The sequence below is a fragment of the Nerophis lumbriciformis genome, linkage group LG15 (assembly GCF_033978685.3).
Source record: "Nerophis lumbriciformis linkage group LG15, RoL_Nlum_v2.1, whole genome shotgun sequence".
Taxonomy (NCBI): domain Eukaryota; kingdom Metazoa; phylum Chordata; class Actinopteri; order Syngnathiformes; family Syngnathidae; genus Nerophis; species Nerophis lumbriciformis.
The window spans coordinates 40672918-40688920 of NC_084562.2; the positions used below are offsets into that span (position 1 = coordinate 40672918).

Consider the following 16003-nt stretch of genomic DNA (forward strand, 5'->3'; position numbering starts at 1 on the left):
TTCCTTGCACAAAATACTACTAATGTTCATGGCCTAATAATAGAAGGCAAGTGGTTGCCCTATACCTTGTATCCTTCTGTAGGCTGCCCCACTGACATTCAACCCAATTACTCACACTTGCTTGACTCCCACCCCACACAACAGTAGGGCCTGTCCTTTAAAAAGGCATCAAGTTGGCTCACTTTCGTCCTTCAAGCATCTTTAGGTTTCAGTGTCTGCAGAGAAGGAGGTGGCATTTATGTGGAATGTGGAGAACGACCAGTTCTGTCTTGTGACGACGGCCATCTTACATGATGATAATTCCTTCTTTCTTTCTGTTCTGTGTGCAGGGTAACCCCGTCAGATGGAGAGACGTCACCCTCCGGTGCTCCTGACGCTTCAGATGGGCCTATAGGTGCTACCGGGGGTGCGGGTGCTATGGCCATGCCTGCCACATCCACCCTCTCCCTGCCCATGAGCCAGGGGAAACCTTCCTTGCGTCGGATAAAAGGCCGCATTCACCGCAGTAAGAGCCTAGACAGCATGGATCTGCTTGACGCCAATGTAAGTGCGAGAATGTATGGAGTTGCTGAGACTCACTATATAGATAAAAGTCCGTCAATGAAATGATTGGGCTTTTATGATGCTTTAGTCCGAGGGGTTGTCCAAACTCTGGCCCGTGGGTATCTGCAGTTTGGCCCACAAGACGACTGCACGAGTTCAATTTCAATAAGCAACCTGGCCATGCTTTCATATTAGATTGAAATAAACTGGAATCTGACAGGTGGCTATTTGTCATGACTAGCACGGCATTTACTTATAGGACCCAATCAAAACAACCTCTCCTCGTCATGGTGCAGAAATAATATTCAACCATCATAAACAATTTAGCACACATGGTCACACATAACACAACCTGCTCACTGAACTTTGGCACAGCATATACTTATAGGACCCAATCAAAACAATCTTTCCTAGTCATGGTGCTGAAAAAAACATTCAACCAGCATAAACAATTTAATACACATGGCCACAAATAACACAACCTGCTCACTGAACTTTGTGGATGTTGTAAAAAAAAAAAGTCCCATCACCATAGAAAATTCTAAATTACACTCATTTAAATCCATTGCAAGGCAGGATGGGAAAATGCCAAACATTCTCTTCACACGTTTAGCTGCTTGATATTTCTGATTGATTAAAAGCTTTAAAGTGGTTTTCACAGAGATAAACAAGGTAGGAGTGGAAGTTTTAACATTATATTATTATAATATGTAATGCACACGCGAACACAAGCACACACACACACAGACACACACACACACACACACACACATATATACGTGTATATTTATATATATATGTAAATATGTGTGTGTGTATATATATATATATATATATATATATATATGTATTCCGCCCTTGTGCAGCTGGGATACACGTGTATATATATGCACAAGGGCGGAATATATATATATATATATATATATATATATATATATATATATATATATATATATATATATATATATATTCTGCCCTTGTGGGATACACGTGTATATATATATGCACAAGGGCGGAATATATATATATATATATATATATATATATATATATATATTCTGCCCTTGTGCAGATATATATATATATATATATATATATATATATATATATATAAAATCTCCTGACGATTGAGGGTACCCCCCTCATGAAACAGGCCTGTAGAGATGAAATAGTCTTGTGATTTTTTTCCCCCACACATACATATATATATATATATATATATATATATATATATATATTTTGCCCTTGTGCAGCTGGGATAGGCCCCAGCTCCTCCCGCAACCTCATAAAGGACAAGCGGTAGAAAATGGATGGGATAGATGGATGGTTACTTTGCATGCAGTGGGCTTTTGGCCCCTGGCCAAATTATTTTAGCCCAATGCGGCCCCCCCAGTCAAAAAGGTTGGACACCCCTGCTTTAGTCTTTTAAAGAAGACATATAATGCACATTTCTTCACAGATTAAACTAACATGTCTGATAGGGCGAGTTAATCATTAGTCTGTTGAAAATGATGGAAAATGCCACTCTACATAGCAACTGACGCTGTGGTCAAAGTTGTAATCGCCACAAATCACATTTTAAGATATTCAACACTACTGCCATCTGGCTTCTTAAGTGGCACATGCACGCCCCAAATTCGTCACTTTTCATGTGTTAGGTAAACTGCAATGAATGGAGCCATATGAATCCTATTGAATTTTACTGTAGGGGCATGCCAATGAGGGTCGACTTAGTGTTACCATGACGATGACTGAGCACAGCTCCTGAAAAAGCATGAATTCTGGGGAGACACTAAGATATAACGGGATACTACTGAATGGTAGTTTTTTTATGAACTTTGTGATTTGATGGCATTTCTGTGTGTTGTGGCTATGCTAGCTATGGCTTCCGTGTAACTGATTCTCAAACTGTGGTACGCAGCTTCCATCTAGTGGTACGCTACTGTACACATTGTGTGTAATGGCACATTGGCCAAACATATTCAATATAATTATTAAATAAAACCTCTGCCCTGTTTTTAATGAATATTTAGGCCTACTAAGCTACTGTATTTTAAATGTTGGTCATTATGGTGGTACAAGTGTTTTCTGAGGTGGTATTTGGTAAAAAAAAAAAAAAAAAGTTTGAGAACCACTGGTGTAGCAGGTTTATGTGCTGATTATCAGAATCTAACGCTAAGTTCATGGCATTTCAGTCCAAGTTATGTGTAGTTCCAGATAGGTTTAGGGCAAACCTTCAAGCTGCAACCTAACATTACCTTAGTTACCAATATGCTGCAAATTCTTCCAGTTTTCTTTAGCAGAGTAAAAACACTCACATTGGCTGCAAATGAGCTACGAAACGACCTCACTGGTTCACGGCTGTCGGAAATGATGAGAAAGATGAGAGAGATTCTAAGTCCAGGCTGGGGAAATTGGGTTTGAGGGTGGTTTTATGTAAATGTGTCCGATTGTGACGTCATAATCAGCATTCAGAATCGAGAAGCATTTTCTGACGGTTGGCTGCCATTGTCATTGCCAATATTAAAATACCACTGATGTTTGTGCCAAAGACATTTTTGTTTGTGCTGTCAAGGGTTTTTTCTTTTCTTTTTCTTTAATTCAAATTCCTATGCTCTAATGAATAAAAAAAATCACATTAAGTTAACAAGAAAAAGAAGGGGGAATTTACTTTATTTTAGTAATTCACATAAAAAGTTTATGATAATGATACTATGACGTACTCCAATATTGAGACCAAAAAGTATTGGATAAAGCCTTTATAAAATATATTTTGGTCCCATGTATTACCTTTCTGTCTTTACATCACAATATAGTTTATCTATATATCCTGTATCTATGAAAACATACTTTGTATGATCATATTAAATTTGTCTTAAAGTCTCGCTTAAGTTTAGGTGTTTCATCTTGGATATACAGTATAATCCTCCATATTGGCACATTCTTTCAACAATTAATATAATTTATTTAATTTAATTTCATTTCTTTCAAAGGAGTAAAGCTATATTCAGTGCGTTGGCATTGGAAAACCAGAGCCTCCATCTTCTCTTCTCTCTATTTTAGAGTCCAAATATGAAGAATAATAATGTCACACTTACCGGTACATTAAAAACATTAAACAGGCTGTAGATTCTACAGTGTAAAAAATAGAAATTCATGGTGTAAACATGTATCTGCAAACATTATTTTAGGGACATTGTGGAAGCAGTCCAGCAGTAAGCCACGCCCTCTTTCTCTTACACACACACACACACACACACACACACACACGCACGTGCACAAGTAAGAAGGTAAAGCAGCAACACACGCTTATGATCGGTTTGTGTGCAAATTTAGGGATTTTTACTCAAGTAGATGGTAAAGAGTGATATTAATCATACAGAAAATACATTTATAACAGAGTTTAATGGACAAATTCCAATATATATTTTTATGGTTTTATTATTTTATTTTTTTTCCCATTGTGACCGCACGTCCCTGCACCAAACTTGTCTCAAATGTTTGTTTCGTGCTGGTTTGTGCTGTCAAAAATCATTTGTGCTAATATGGTTTTAATACTTTTACATTTTTATTATTATACGCAGCCCAATTCTGATACTCTTTACTTTTTACTTAAATGTTTAACATTATGGAAAAATTATTTGATTTTGCATTTTATTTCTTGCTCAAGATAATCAAAAATACATTTTAAAAAATCAGGACAAAATTAAAGTAAACGTTTTTTTTTTCACATGACAATTTAGAAATCAATAAATAAAGCAATATAAAACAAAATAATACTTTTATTACAAAAAATTGTTGAGTTTAAGTTTATTTCGAACATGCATACATTTACAACATGATACTTCACAATTTCCAGTTTCTCTTTTGAACATGTTCGAAAAGGAGTAGGAAGAAGCAGAGCTTATTTAATCTTACCCCTTTTCCTTTACATAGGGGTTGCTAACACTTTTGTTCACTTGCTGTTCACAATTTATTCACAATATACTCCTAAAGTAATAATTAAAAAAAAAAAATTAGTGAAGTAAATTGTATTTCATATTGTGAGATAAATAGGATTATCAATAAATTCAGAATGTTTATCATGATTCTTCTTCTTTGTACTACTTGAACTGATCACTTTGGGGAAATTTCAGGTCATTTTAAAGATTAATAAGCAGTTTCTATTGGGCACTGTACTTGCTTGTAACTTGTTTTAAAATAGTTTTTTATTGAAACAATGTATTTTATACTTATTGCGTGTTTTTATGTTCATGTTGTAGGTCATTTGTAGCTATAGTGTGTGACTTCTCCTGTTTTTTTCTTGTTCGATGTATCTCTCGCAAAATATATTATAATCTCAATGAGATTTTTACCTGGTTAGATTAAAGAAAATGAATGATATGAGCAATATAAAGCCAATTGTGCAAAATAAGTACCGTATTTTTCGGAGTGTAAGTCGCTCTGGAGTATAAGTAGCACCGGCCGAAAATGCATACTAAAGAAGCGAAAAAACATATATAAGTCGCACTGGAGTAAAAGTCTCATTTTTTGGAGAAATGTATTTAATAAAACCCAACACCAGGTTCTAAGGATCAATACTAGGACCTAAATTATTCAATCTCTATATAAATGACATTTGTAAAGTTACAAAGGATTTAAAGTTAGTATTATTTGCGGATGATACAACAGTGTTTTGTTCAGGAGAGAACACACAGAAAATAATACAAATAATAACAGAAGAAATTAACAAATTAAAAAGATGGTTTGACAAAAACAGGATGGATGTTCTAGACAAAAAATAACTTCATATTCTCTACTGCTCACTAGTGTTACCATATCTGAGTTACTGTGTAGAAATATGGGGAAATAACTACAAAAGTACACTTCATTCATTAACGGTGTTACAAAAAAGATCAGTTAGAATAATACATCATGTTGGATATAGAGAACATACAAATCCTTTATTTTTTGAATCAAAGATACTGAAATTCCACGACATAGTGAATTTGCAAACAGCTAAAATTATACACAAAGCAAACTATAACCTGCTACCCAAGAATATACAACAATTCTTCTCAAAAAAAGAGGAGAAATATAATCTTAGAGAAAAATGTAATTTAAAACATTTGTATGCACGTACAGCACTTAAGACCTTCAGTATATCAGTATGTGGAATTAAATTATGAAATGGATTAAGCAAAGCAATCAAACAATGTACTAATATGATCCATTTCAAGAAACTCTTCAAACTTAAAGTGTTTACAAAGTACAAAGAAGAAGAACCATGATAAACATTCTGAATTGATTTAATTCAACCATTCTTTCACTCTCAAAATAATCTTACTTATCTCATCATATGAAATATAACTTACTTCACCAATTATTATTTATTTATTTATTTTTATTGTGATTACTTATGGAGTATATTGTGAATAAATTGAGAACAGGAAGTGAACTAAAGTTTTGGCAACTGTTATATAAAAGAAAAGGGATAGGATTAAATAAGCTCTGCTTCTTCCTACTCCTTTTCGAACATGTTGAAAAGAGAAACTGGAAATTGAGATGCATCATGTTGTATGCTTGCATGTTCGAAATAAACTCAAACTCAACTCAAAACTCAACACCAAGAATAGACATTTGAAAGGCAATTTAAAATAAATAAAGAATAGTGAACAACAGGCTGAATAAGTGTACGTTATATGAGGCATAAATAACCAACTGAGAACGTGCCTGGTATGTTAACGTAACATATTATGGTAAGAGTCATTCAAATAACTATAACATATAGAACATGCTATACGTTTACCAAACAATCTGTCACTCCTAATCGCTAAATCCCATGAAATCTTATACGTCTTGTCTCTTACGTGAATGAGCTAAATAATATTATTTGATATTTTACAGTAATGTGTTAATAATTTCACACATAAGTCGCTCCTGAGTATAAGTCGCACCCCCGGGCCAAACTATGAAAAAAAACTGCAACTTATAGTCCGAAAAATACGGTAAATACTTTTGGCTCTCATTCAAATAATTTGCCGTGTCGTCATCAAATCCAGTCTTTACCCGAGACAATTAAAAGAAATTGATTGTACCACGCTCTCAATCCAAGGCTGATACCACCCTTGATATCGATATTTGGATGGACCTGCTCATTTCTAGTTCCTACAGTAAATATGTTTTACCGTACAGCACAAAGGCTAAGCTGTGATTTTGCAGCTTCAACAGGCCGCGTCCAATAAATGTTCATGTATTTTTGTCTTCACTCTACTGCTTTTCTATCTGTACACACACCACACAATGACCTTTGGTTATGCAATGTTTCTTCGGCTTCCAGATGAGCACATTTTAACACATTCCATATGCCTCTCTCTCTCTCTATGACTGGTTTACTCTCATGAAAAGTATTAATCTGATATATGATTGGATAAGCCGCTTGGCGCTAAAAAGCCTTACTAAGTCTGGGATTGTCCATTGAGCTCCACTCTCTCCACCACAGTCAGTTCATGCGTGCATCCTCAGGGCTGTTTTTGGGAAAGCCACCAGTGGGTTTATGGCCCAAAAAAAAACAAGCCAAACTGCTGCTAATGCAGGCCTGCTGTCTGTGGTGATCCTGGACCACAACGGACACTATGGGACAGATACTCTTAAATCCAAGTAGTCCTGCACGTCATTCAGTGTCTCTCCACCACTACGACTCTCTTTACTAGATGCCTCCTTTAATAAACATTCACAATGTGACGTTTCCTCAACCACCCCCATCCTTCCTCTTCATGTAGACATTCGTTTGTGTGTGTGTGTGTGTGTGTGTGTGTGTGTGTGTGTGTGTGTGTGTGTGTGTGTGTGCGTGTGTGTTCTGGCAATGCTTACTTAATGGGGACATCGCTCTGTTTACACAGTCACCTTTAGGGGACCTCTGACGGTATGGGGACATAAAAGGAAAACCTTTTTAAATGATAGTCAGATCCATTCGATATCCTTCTATATATGGTAGTTGGAGTTGCAGACAACTTCTTTACTGCTAAATAGCAGTTTTCAGTAATGTCACAGAAGATGCAGGATTTGCTTTAACATTTAAGTGGTGAAACTTCCTATAAGACGACAGCTGTAGTGCTGTATTCTGAGGATCACGTCATATTTAATTTGAACTTCTTTTTTTTTTTTAATGGTCCTCAGTAGTCACATACACATTTGAGTGAATTAAGCAAAATTATTTAAATTTGATCCCTATGAACCATATTAACTTATTTTCCCCTGGGGCCCCAATAAGAATGATCAGCACATTACTTCATCAATCCAGAGATTTAAAGGCCTACTGAAACCCACTACTACCGACCACGCAGTCTGATAGTTTATATATCAATGATGAAATCTTAACATTGCAACACATGCCAATACGGCCGGGTTAGCTTACTAAAGTGCCATTTTAAATTTTGCGCGAAATATCCTGCTGAAAACGTCTCGGTATGATGACGTCAGCGCGTGACGTCACGGATTGTGGAGGACATTTTGGGACAGCATGGTGGCCAGCTATTAAGTCGTCTGTTTTCATCGCAAAATTCCACAGTATTCTGGACATCTGTGTTGGTGAATCTTTTGCAATTTGTTCAATGAACAATGTAGACAGCAAAGAAGAAAGCTGTAGGTGGGAAGCGGTGTATTGCGGCCGACTGCAGCAACACAAACACAGCCGGTGTTTCATTGTTTACATTCCCGGAAGATGACAGTCAAGCTTTACTATTTGCCTGTGGATAACTGGGACAACAGAGACTCTTCCCAGGAGGACTTTGAGTTGGATGTGCAGACGCGGTACCGTGAGTACGCATGCAGCTGCGGCTTCCAAACATTTGATCGCTTGCCCGTACGTGCGTGCCGCTATGTGCATGTCACGTACGTAACTTTGGGGACTTTGGGGAAATATATGTGCTGTATGAACTTTGGAGAGGTGAACGGTACTTTGGGCTGTGGGATTGAGTGTGTTGTGCAGGTGTTTGAGTTGTATTGGCGGGTTATATGGACGGGAGGGTGGAGGTGTTTGTTATGCGGGATTCATTTGTGGCATATTAAATACAAGCCTGGTTGTGTTGTGGCTAATAGAGTATATATATGTCTTGTGTTTATTTACTGTTTTAGTCATTCCCAGCTGAATATCAGGTCCCACCCGCCTCTCACAGCATCTTCCCTATCTGAATCGCTCCCACTGCCCTCTAGTCCTTCACTCTCACTTTCCTCATCCACAAATCTTTCATCCTCGCTCAAATTAATGGGGAAATGGTTGCTTTCTCGGTCCGAATCGCTCTCGCTGCTGGTGGCCATGATTGTAAACAATGTGCAGATGTGAGGAGCTCCACAACCTGTGACGTCACGCTACTCGTCTGCTACTTCCGGTACAGGCAAGGCTTTTTTATTAGCGACCAAAAGTTGTGAACTTTATTGTCGATGTTCTCTACTAAATCCTTTCAGCAAAAATATGGCAATATCGCGAAATGATCAAGTATGACACATAGAATGGACCTGCTATCCCCGTTTAAATAAGAAAATCGCATTTCAGTAGGCCTTTAAAGACATGTATGAGCTAACTGGGCAGTGGCCATTTTACCAAAAAATGTTTATGCCTCCACAACCTGTAGAAAGGGTGGTCCCCACAAGTAATGATCAAAAACTTGGTCCCCATTCCAAATGATAACCAGTATGCAAAATCAAAAATTGTTTTCGCTAATATCAAACATTTTAGTAAAAAGTAAAGAGTATCAGAATTGGGCTGCGTATGAGTGATAAAAAGGTAGAAGTATTAAAACCATAATAGCACAAATGTTTTTTGACAGCACAAACCAGCACGAAACAAACATTTGAGACAAGTTTGGTGCGGGGATGTGCGGTCACAATGGGAAAAAAATCAAATAATAAAGCCATAAAAACATATATTGGAATTTGTCCATTAAACTCTGTTTATAAATGTATTTTCTGTATGATTAATATCACTCTTTACCATCTACTTGAGTACAAATCCCTAAGTTTGCACACAAACCAATCATAAGGCGGAGAGTGTGTTGCTGCTTTACCTTCTTACTTTTGCACGTGTGTGTGTGTGTGTGTGTGTGTGTGTGTGTGTGTGTGTGTGTGTGTGTGTGTGTGTGTGTGTGTGTGTGTGTGTGTGTGTGTGTGTGTGTGTGATCGTCAGTGTGAGAGTCAGCCTTGTTATGACCACGTTTAAGAGGCAGCATTTGCAGTCGGCACAAGTTAATGCATAAGTGATGAGGAGGAAGGTTGAAGGTGGACAGAAGAACTTGTACGACGTGTGGAGGAAAGGTGCGGCGTGACAAGCCAGGGACAGGCTCCGAGATAACACAGCCCTGCCACCCGAAATGATGATGAGCACTCACAGATGTACACACACACACACACACACACACACACTAGAATTTTACGGTATACCTGTACTAGGGTTGTACGGTATACCGGTATTGGTGTAGTACGGCGATACTAATGAATCATGTTCGGTACTATACCACCTCTAAAAAGTATCGCCCCCCCCCACACACCCACAATCACAGAGTACTTACAAGCAGACAAGGTGTGTAGACAGAAAAGGGAGAACGGATGTATTTTGGCTTAAAAACTAACGATAAATGTGAAGTTATAACAATGAAACGGCCACAGGAAGCGGTGCTTTAAGACATGGCTAGCTAGCTAGCGGCTAAAGTCCAGCCGCAGTCGGCTTCTAAATCACGAATCCTCGCCTCCATGGCGACAAATAAAGTACGTTTATTACAAGTATCATCCCTGCAGGACGAGGAATAGTTAAATATGTTTCACTACACACCGTAGCTCACTGGCGTCAAAATGTAAACAACCGCCATTGGTGGATCTACACCTAACATCCACTGTAATGATACCAAGTACAGGAGTATATCTAGTCGATACTACTATGATGACATCCATATTTTTTATCATCACAAAATCTTTTTTCGTTTAAAAAAAGGAAAAGGAAATATGTCCCTGGACACATGAAGACTTATATGATGAATATGATCCTGTAACGACTTGGTATCGGATTGATACCCAAATTTGTGGTATCATCCAAAACTAATGTAAAGCATCAACACAACAGAAGAATAAATTATTACATTTTAACAGAAGTGTAGATAAAACATATTAAAAGAGAAAGTAAGCAGATATTAACAGTAAATGAACAATTAGATTAATAATACATTTTCTTCCACTTGTCCTTAAAAATTTTGACAAAATAATAGAATGGAAAATGACACAATATGTTACTGCATATGTCAGCAGCTAAATTAGGAGCCTTTGTTTGCTTACTTACTACTAAAAGGCAAGTTGTCTAGTATGTTCACTATTTTATTTAAGGACAAAATTGCAATAAGAAACATATGTTTAATGTACCCTAAGATTTTTTGTTAAAATAAAGCCAGTAATGCAATTTTTTGTGGTCCCCTTTATTTAGAAAAGTATCGAAAAGTACCGAAAAGTATCGAAATACATTTTGGTACAGGTACCAAAATATTGGTATCAGGACAACATTAACTGGTGCTAATAAAGCACTGTGCTACTAATGAATTAAAAAAAGTATTATACTGCCTTTGAAAAATATATTTTTTTCTTTCATGGACATGATGGCGCGCCGTGGGGACATTGCTAGTAATATGAGCCCAGGTGCATGTGAGTCAACACACACACACATCACTTACAAGTGGAAAGGACTCTCTGAAAACAAGAAGGCTTTGAGGGCAAAACCCGAATGATCTGAAGCGAACAAAAGTGAGTGAGCTGTGACACGGGTATCACAAAGTGACAGATGGAAACAATAATCCCAACTACCGGCTCGAAGGCTCCTCGCAACGGAAATGTACACAAAAGGAACATAGGGAAGAACGATACTCAAAACACAAATAGGACACGTTCGGATGTAACGGATCATGACAGTGTTATCATTATCACTAAGCAGCGTGAAACGACGACAGTGACATAATTACGGTCTTTTTTGATTGATTGAAAGTTTTATTAGTAGATTGCACAGTACAGTACACATTCCGTACAATTGACCACTAAGTGGTAACACCCGAATATGTTTTTCAACTTGTTTAAGTCGGGGTCCACGTAAATCAATTCATGGTACAAATATATACTATCAGTTACCAGTGTTGGGACTAACGCGTAAAAAAGTAACGTTAGTTTCGGCGGTAACTAGTAATCTAACGTGTTATCTTTTATATTCAGTAACTCAGTTACTGTTACTACATGATGCGTTACTGCGTTATTTTACGTAATTTTTTTATGTAGTATCGGCTAGAAACAGAAGATCTGAGTGTGTTTTATTGGAGCGCTGCGAAGTCGTCCTTCTGTGTCACAAGGAAAAGAAGAGGCGTGCTTTCTGTGGGTGGGGGCGGGTGGCTCCCAGACCGTAGTTGAGGGGTGCAGGGGAGACATTCCTCCAGGGCCTATGTACTTCGGGGCTAACAAACTTCACTTTACCCTGAAGTGGGTCTTTACAGCTGAGGGTGAATGACGAGACCGGCAGTTTGTTGCAACTTTGTGACTTTATTGGACGCAGCCATCCACCAAGCTAGAGCACCTGCACGCACTCACTGTCGCCGTTCCCTCACCTCTCTCGCCCACTCACTCACTGATGTCACTCACCTCACATGCTGTCATATCTTGAAGGGTCACACACACACACACATACGCTACTCTCATAACAACTAACAAGACATCATGGCAAAGCCAGAAGTCAAGTTTCTTAACATGGAGACATTCTCAATACTTTTCTTTTGTCGAGCACAAACAAAATAATATTTTAGTTAAATGTAGGTTGTGTCTTGGATCAAAGATCCTATCTACTTAAAGTTAAAGTGCCACTATGTTGCAGCTATTTAAAATAGTTTTGTCAATTTGTTCTGGCCTGAAATAAATTGGCCCTTTGAAACATATCTTTGTCTTTGTGTGTTGTATGTAGACCACATTGCTTCCTGAGTTCAGTGATGCAAATGCATGTCAAGTAAAAAAAAAAAAAGAAGTAACTAAATAGTTACTTTTCACAGTAACACATTACTTTTCGGTGTAAGTAACTGAGTTAGTAACTGAGTTACTTTTGAAATAAAGTAACAAGTAACTGTAACTAGTTACTGGTTTTCAGTAACTAACCCAACACTGTCAGTTACACAGAATTAAAACATTCACACAGTGACTTCCTGTTTAGTGCAAAATAAGCTACAAAATAAATGCATGGCAGTATTAACCGGGTTTCTCTCACAACAACTAACAACATTTGATTGTTAGCCATCCGGAAGAACGATGTGTGCATTGAAATCACTACTGTGTCTATTAAATTTACATTTAGACATCAGTTTTAGGTCTAGAACTATGAAATAAGTGTCAATGTTGTCAGCATTAGAGATTAACAGAATAAGCAGTAGAATATGCGTCATGTGACAGTGTAGTATTATAGCCCCAGTATATGCCCCTTCATGACTGTATGCAGCAAGGTGGATGGTCATAGTCCAAAATCTCCCATTGTTGCATCATTCCTGTGAGCTTCATGCATACAAGAGTCCCATTATTCAGATCCGATAACTGTTATGGTTGAGCATATACCGTCTCCCCTCTTTTATGCATCGTTTAGCATTTTTAGGGCTGAAATTGAAAAATGTGTTAATTTGCCTCGCAATGTCTGTTGTGGGGCAGACTGGCTCGTACATGCACATGCATTCACCGCAGTTGCCATTTCTAATACAAATTAGTAGAGATGTCCGCTAATGGCTTCTTTGCCGATATCCGATATTCCGATATTGTCCAATTCTTAATTACCGATTCCCATATCAACCGATACCGATATATACAGTCGTGGAATTAACACTTTATTATGCCTAATTTTGTTGTGATGCCCCGCTGTATGCATTAAACAAGGTTTTCCAAAATAAATCAACTCAAGTTATGGAAAAAAAATGCCAAAATGGCACTGCCATATTTATTATTGAAGTCACAAAATGCATTATTTTTTTTAACATGACTCAAAACAGCAGCTTGGAATTTGGGACATGCTTTCCCTGAGAGAGCATGAGGAGGTTGAGGTGGGTGGGGTTGAGGGGGGTGGCGAGGTTGAGGTTTGGGGGGGGGGGGGGGGGGGGGGTGTAGCGGGGGGTGTATATTGCAGCGTCCCAAAAGAGGTAGTGCTGCAAGGGGTTCTGGGTATTTGTTTTGTTATGTTTATGTTGTGTTACGGTGCGGATGTTCTCCCGAAATGTGTTTGTCATTCTTGTTTGGTGTGGGTTCACAGTGTGGCGCATATTTGTAACAGTGTTAAAGTTGTTTATACGGCCACCCTCAGTGTGACCTGTATGGCTGTTGACCAAGTATGACTTGCATTCACTTGTGTGTGTGAAAAGCCGTAGATATTACGTGACTAGGCCGCAAAGGAAGTGCCGTTAAGGTTATTGGCGCCCTGTACTCCTGCCTACATCCGCGTACACAGCGGCGTTTTAAAAAGTCATAAATTTTACTTTTTGAAACCGATACCGATAATTTTGAAACCGATACCGATAATTTCCGATCTTACATTTTAAAGCATTTATCGGCCGATAATATCGGCAGTCCGATATTATCGGACATCCCTACAAATTCGCCTATAGTTGCAACATATGTCTGTCAGTAGACTCTGTATGGAAGTGCTAAAAGCTACAACAAAGATGGCGGGGAGAAGGTACAGTCCAAGTGGAGGCACGTAAATAAGACCGCTCACAAAACGGCCTATAAAAGGCAGTCTGTTAAACTCAATCTATGCAAAAGTTTGACCAAATAACCACCATTACCTGTTATGGAAAACACAAGGAAGTGTTTTAAATGTGGAAAAAAATCATAATATGACCCCTTTAGAGCAAGTGATTAATCATTAATCAATGAATAATGATATATAAACATTGATTAATCATGTAATTTTGACACGTTTTGTGCGAGTAAAAAAAGTATTTAATGACTAAACTAAAACAGTGCAGCAGGGAAGTGCATCAGGAAAGCTATGTAGCATGAAGGTACAAATCCATCCATCCATCCATTTTCTACCACTTGTCTTTTCGGGGTCGCGGGAGGTGCTGGAGCCGATCTCAGCTGCATTCGGGCGGTAGGCGGGGTACAACCTGGACAAGTCGCCACCTCATCACAGGGCCAACACAGATAGACAGACAACATTCACACTCACATTCACCCACTAGGGACAATTTAAAAAATCAGAAATGATCTAGCCCAGTCCAGTCAATGTCCAAATGCTACGTGTATGTCTGAATTGCACTGACAATGTCAATGTTATTTATCCAAGAAATCAACAGACTGAACTGAAATGAAGCACAAGAATTCATTCTTAACAGAATACGCAGTAGAATATACTGTATGTCATGTGACAGTGTAGTATTATAGCCTGAGTATATGCCCCTTCATGACTGTACGCAGCAAAGTGGATGGTCATAGTCCAAAACAATGTTCCCTCTAAGGTGCGCACCTGTGCAATTGCGCACTGCTCAAGCATCCTTTGCGCACGGCAAATCTATGCCACGCACAAAATCAAATAAAAAAAATAAGCGCATAACAATTTTCGACACGACACGGACACGACAGAGAAAACAGTTTTCGTCATCATTGTTCAAATATTGTAACGTCTGTCGAGACGCTTTGAGGACATGAATTCCATCGATCACTTTACTAAGCAAAACTCTTTATTGTCGGCCATAAACACATCACCAAAACATTAGTAAAAAAAATGATATCTAGCAAAACTGGTCATTTTCTGCAGTACAAACCAGACCAAAAGCAACTTTGTTATATCAACAGCAGCCGCTCGCTCTTTCTCACTTGCGCCAACACATGCACATATGGCACTTAGCCAGTGATGCGTTTACAGCCACACAAAAAGTCGGACAACTCCAACACCACACATAAGGTGTCATTCCAGGTCGTTACACTATGATTTACCAATCAAATGTGTGCTTATTCTAGTGTCATTTATTAGAAATCTTAATTTATAAATATTAATCATGAAATGCTATTAGTATATTAAATAAATACTAATAAAAATATATTTTTTACAAACAGGAAGTTGCAGGAATGTACACATGATCCCCTGCTTACATCTCATTGTGCACCATGTGAATGTTTTAATGGGAACTAAATGCAATGTCTGAAAGGGGTACAAATTATTTCCAAAGCAGGACCTCCACCCAGACAAACAATACAAGTACACAGTTCATGAAAAACAATATTTTTTGTTATTGTCATTGTAAGTGGGCCTAAACACTTATATTAGACAATAATCTCATGGAAATGACTGCTGTCATTTTATTATAATAATAAGAGAATGTTGTCTGTCTATCTGTGTTGGCCCTGCGATGAGGTGGGGACTTGTCCAGGGTGTACGCTGCCTTCCGCCCGAATGCAGCTGAGATAGGCTCCAGCACCCCCCGCGACCCCGAAA

At 38.1% G+C, this 16003-nt stretch overlaps 1 protein-coding gene across 1 annotated transcript in view; it reads left to right on the plus strand.

The window, feature by feature from the left end:
* The first annotated feature begins 400 nt into the window (after positions 1-400).
* LOC133616121 (tight junction protein 1-like) overlaps positions 401-16003 on the plus strand; it is a 229408-nt gene continuing 213805 nt past the window's right edge. The window contains exon 1 of the mRNA XM_072914853.1: positions 401-543. Coding sequence (XP_072770954.1) covers positions 418-543 — 126 coding nt within the window. The 5' untranslated portion in view covers positions 401-417. The remainder of the gene's footprint in view (positions 544-16003) is intronic.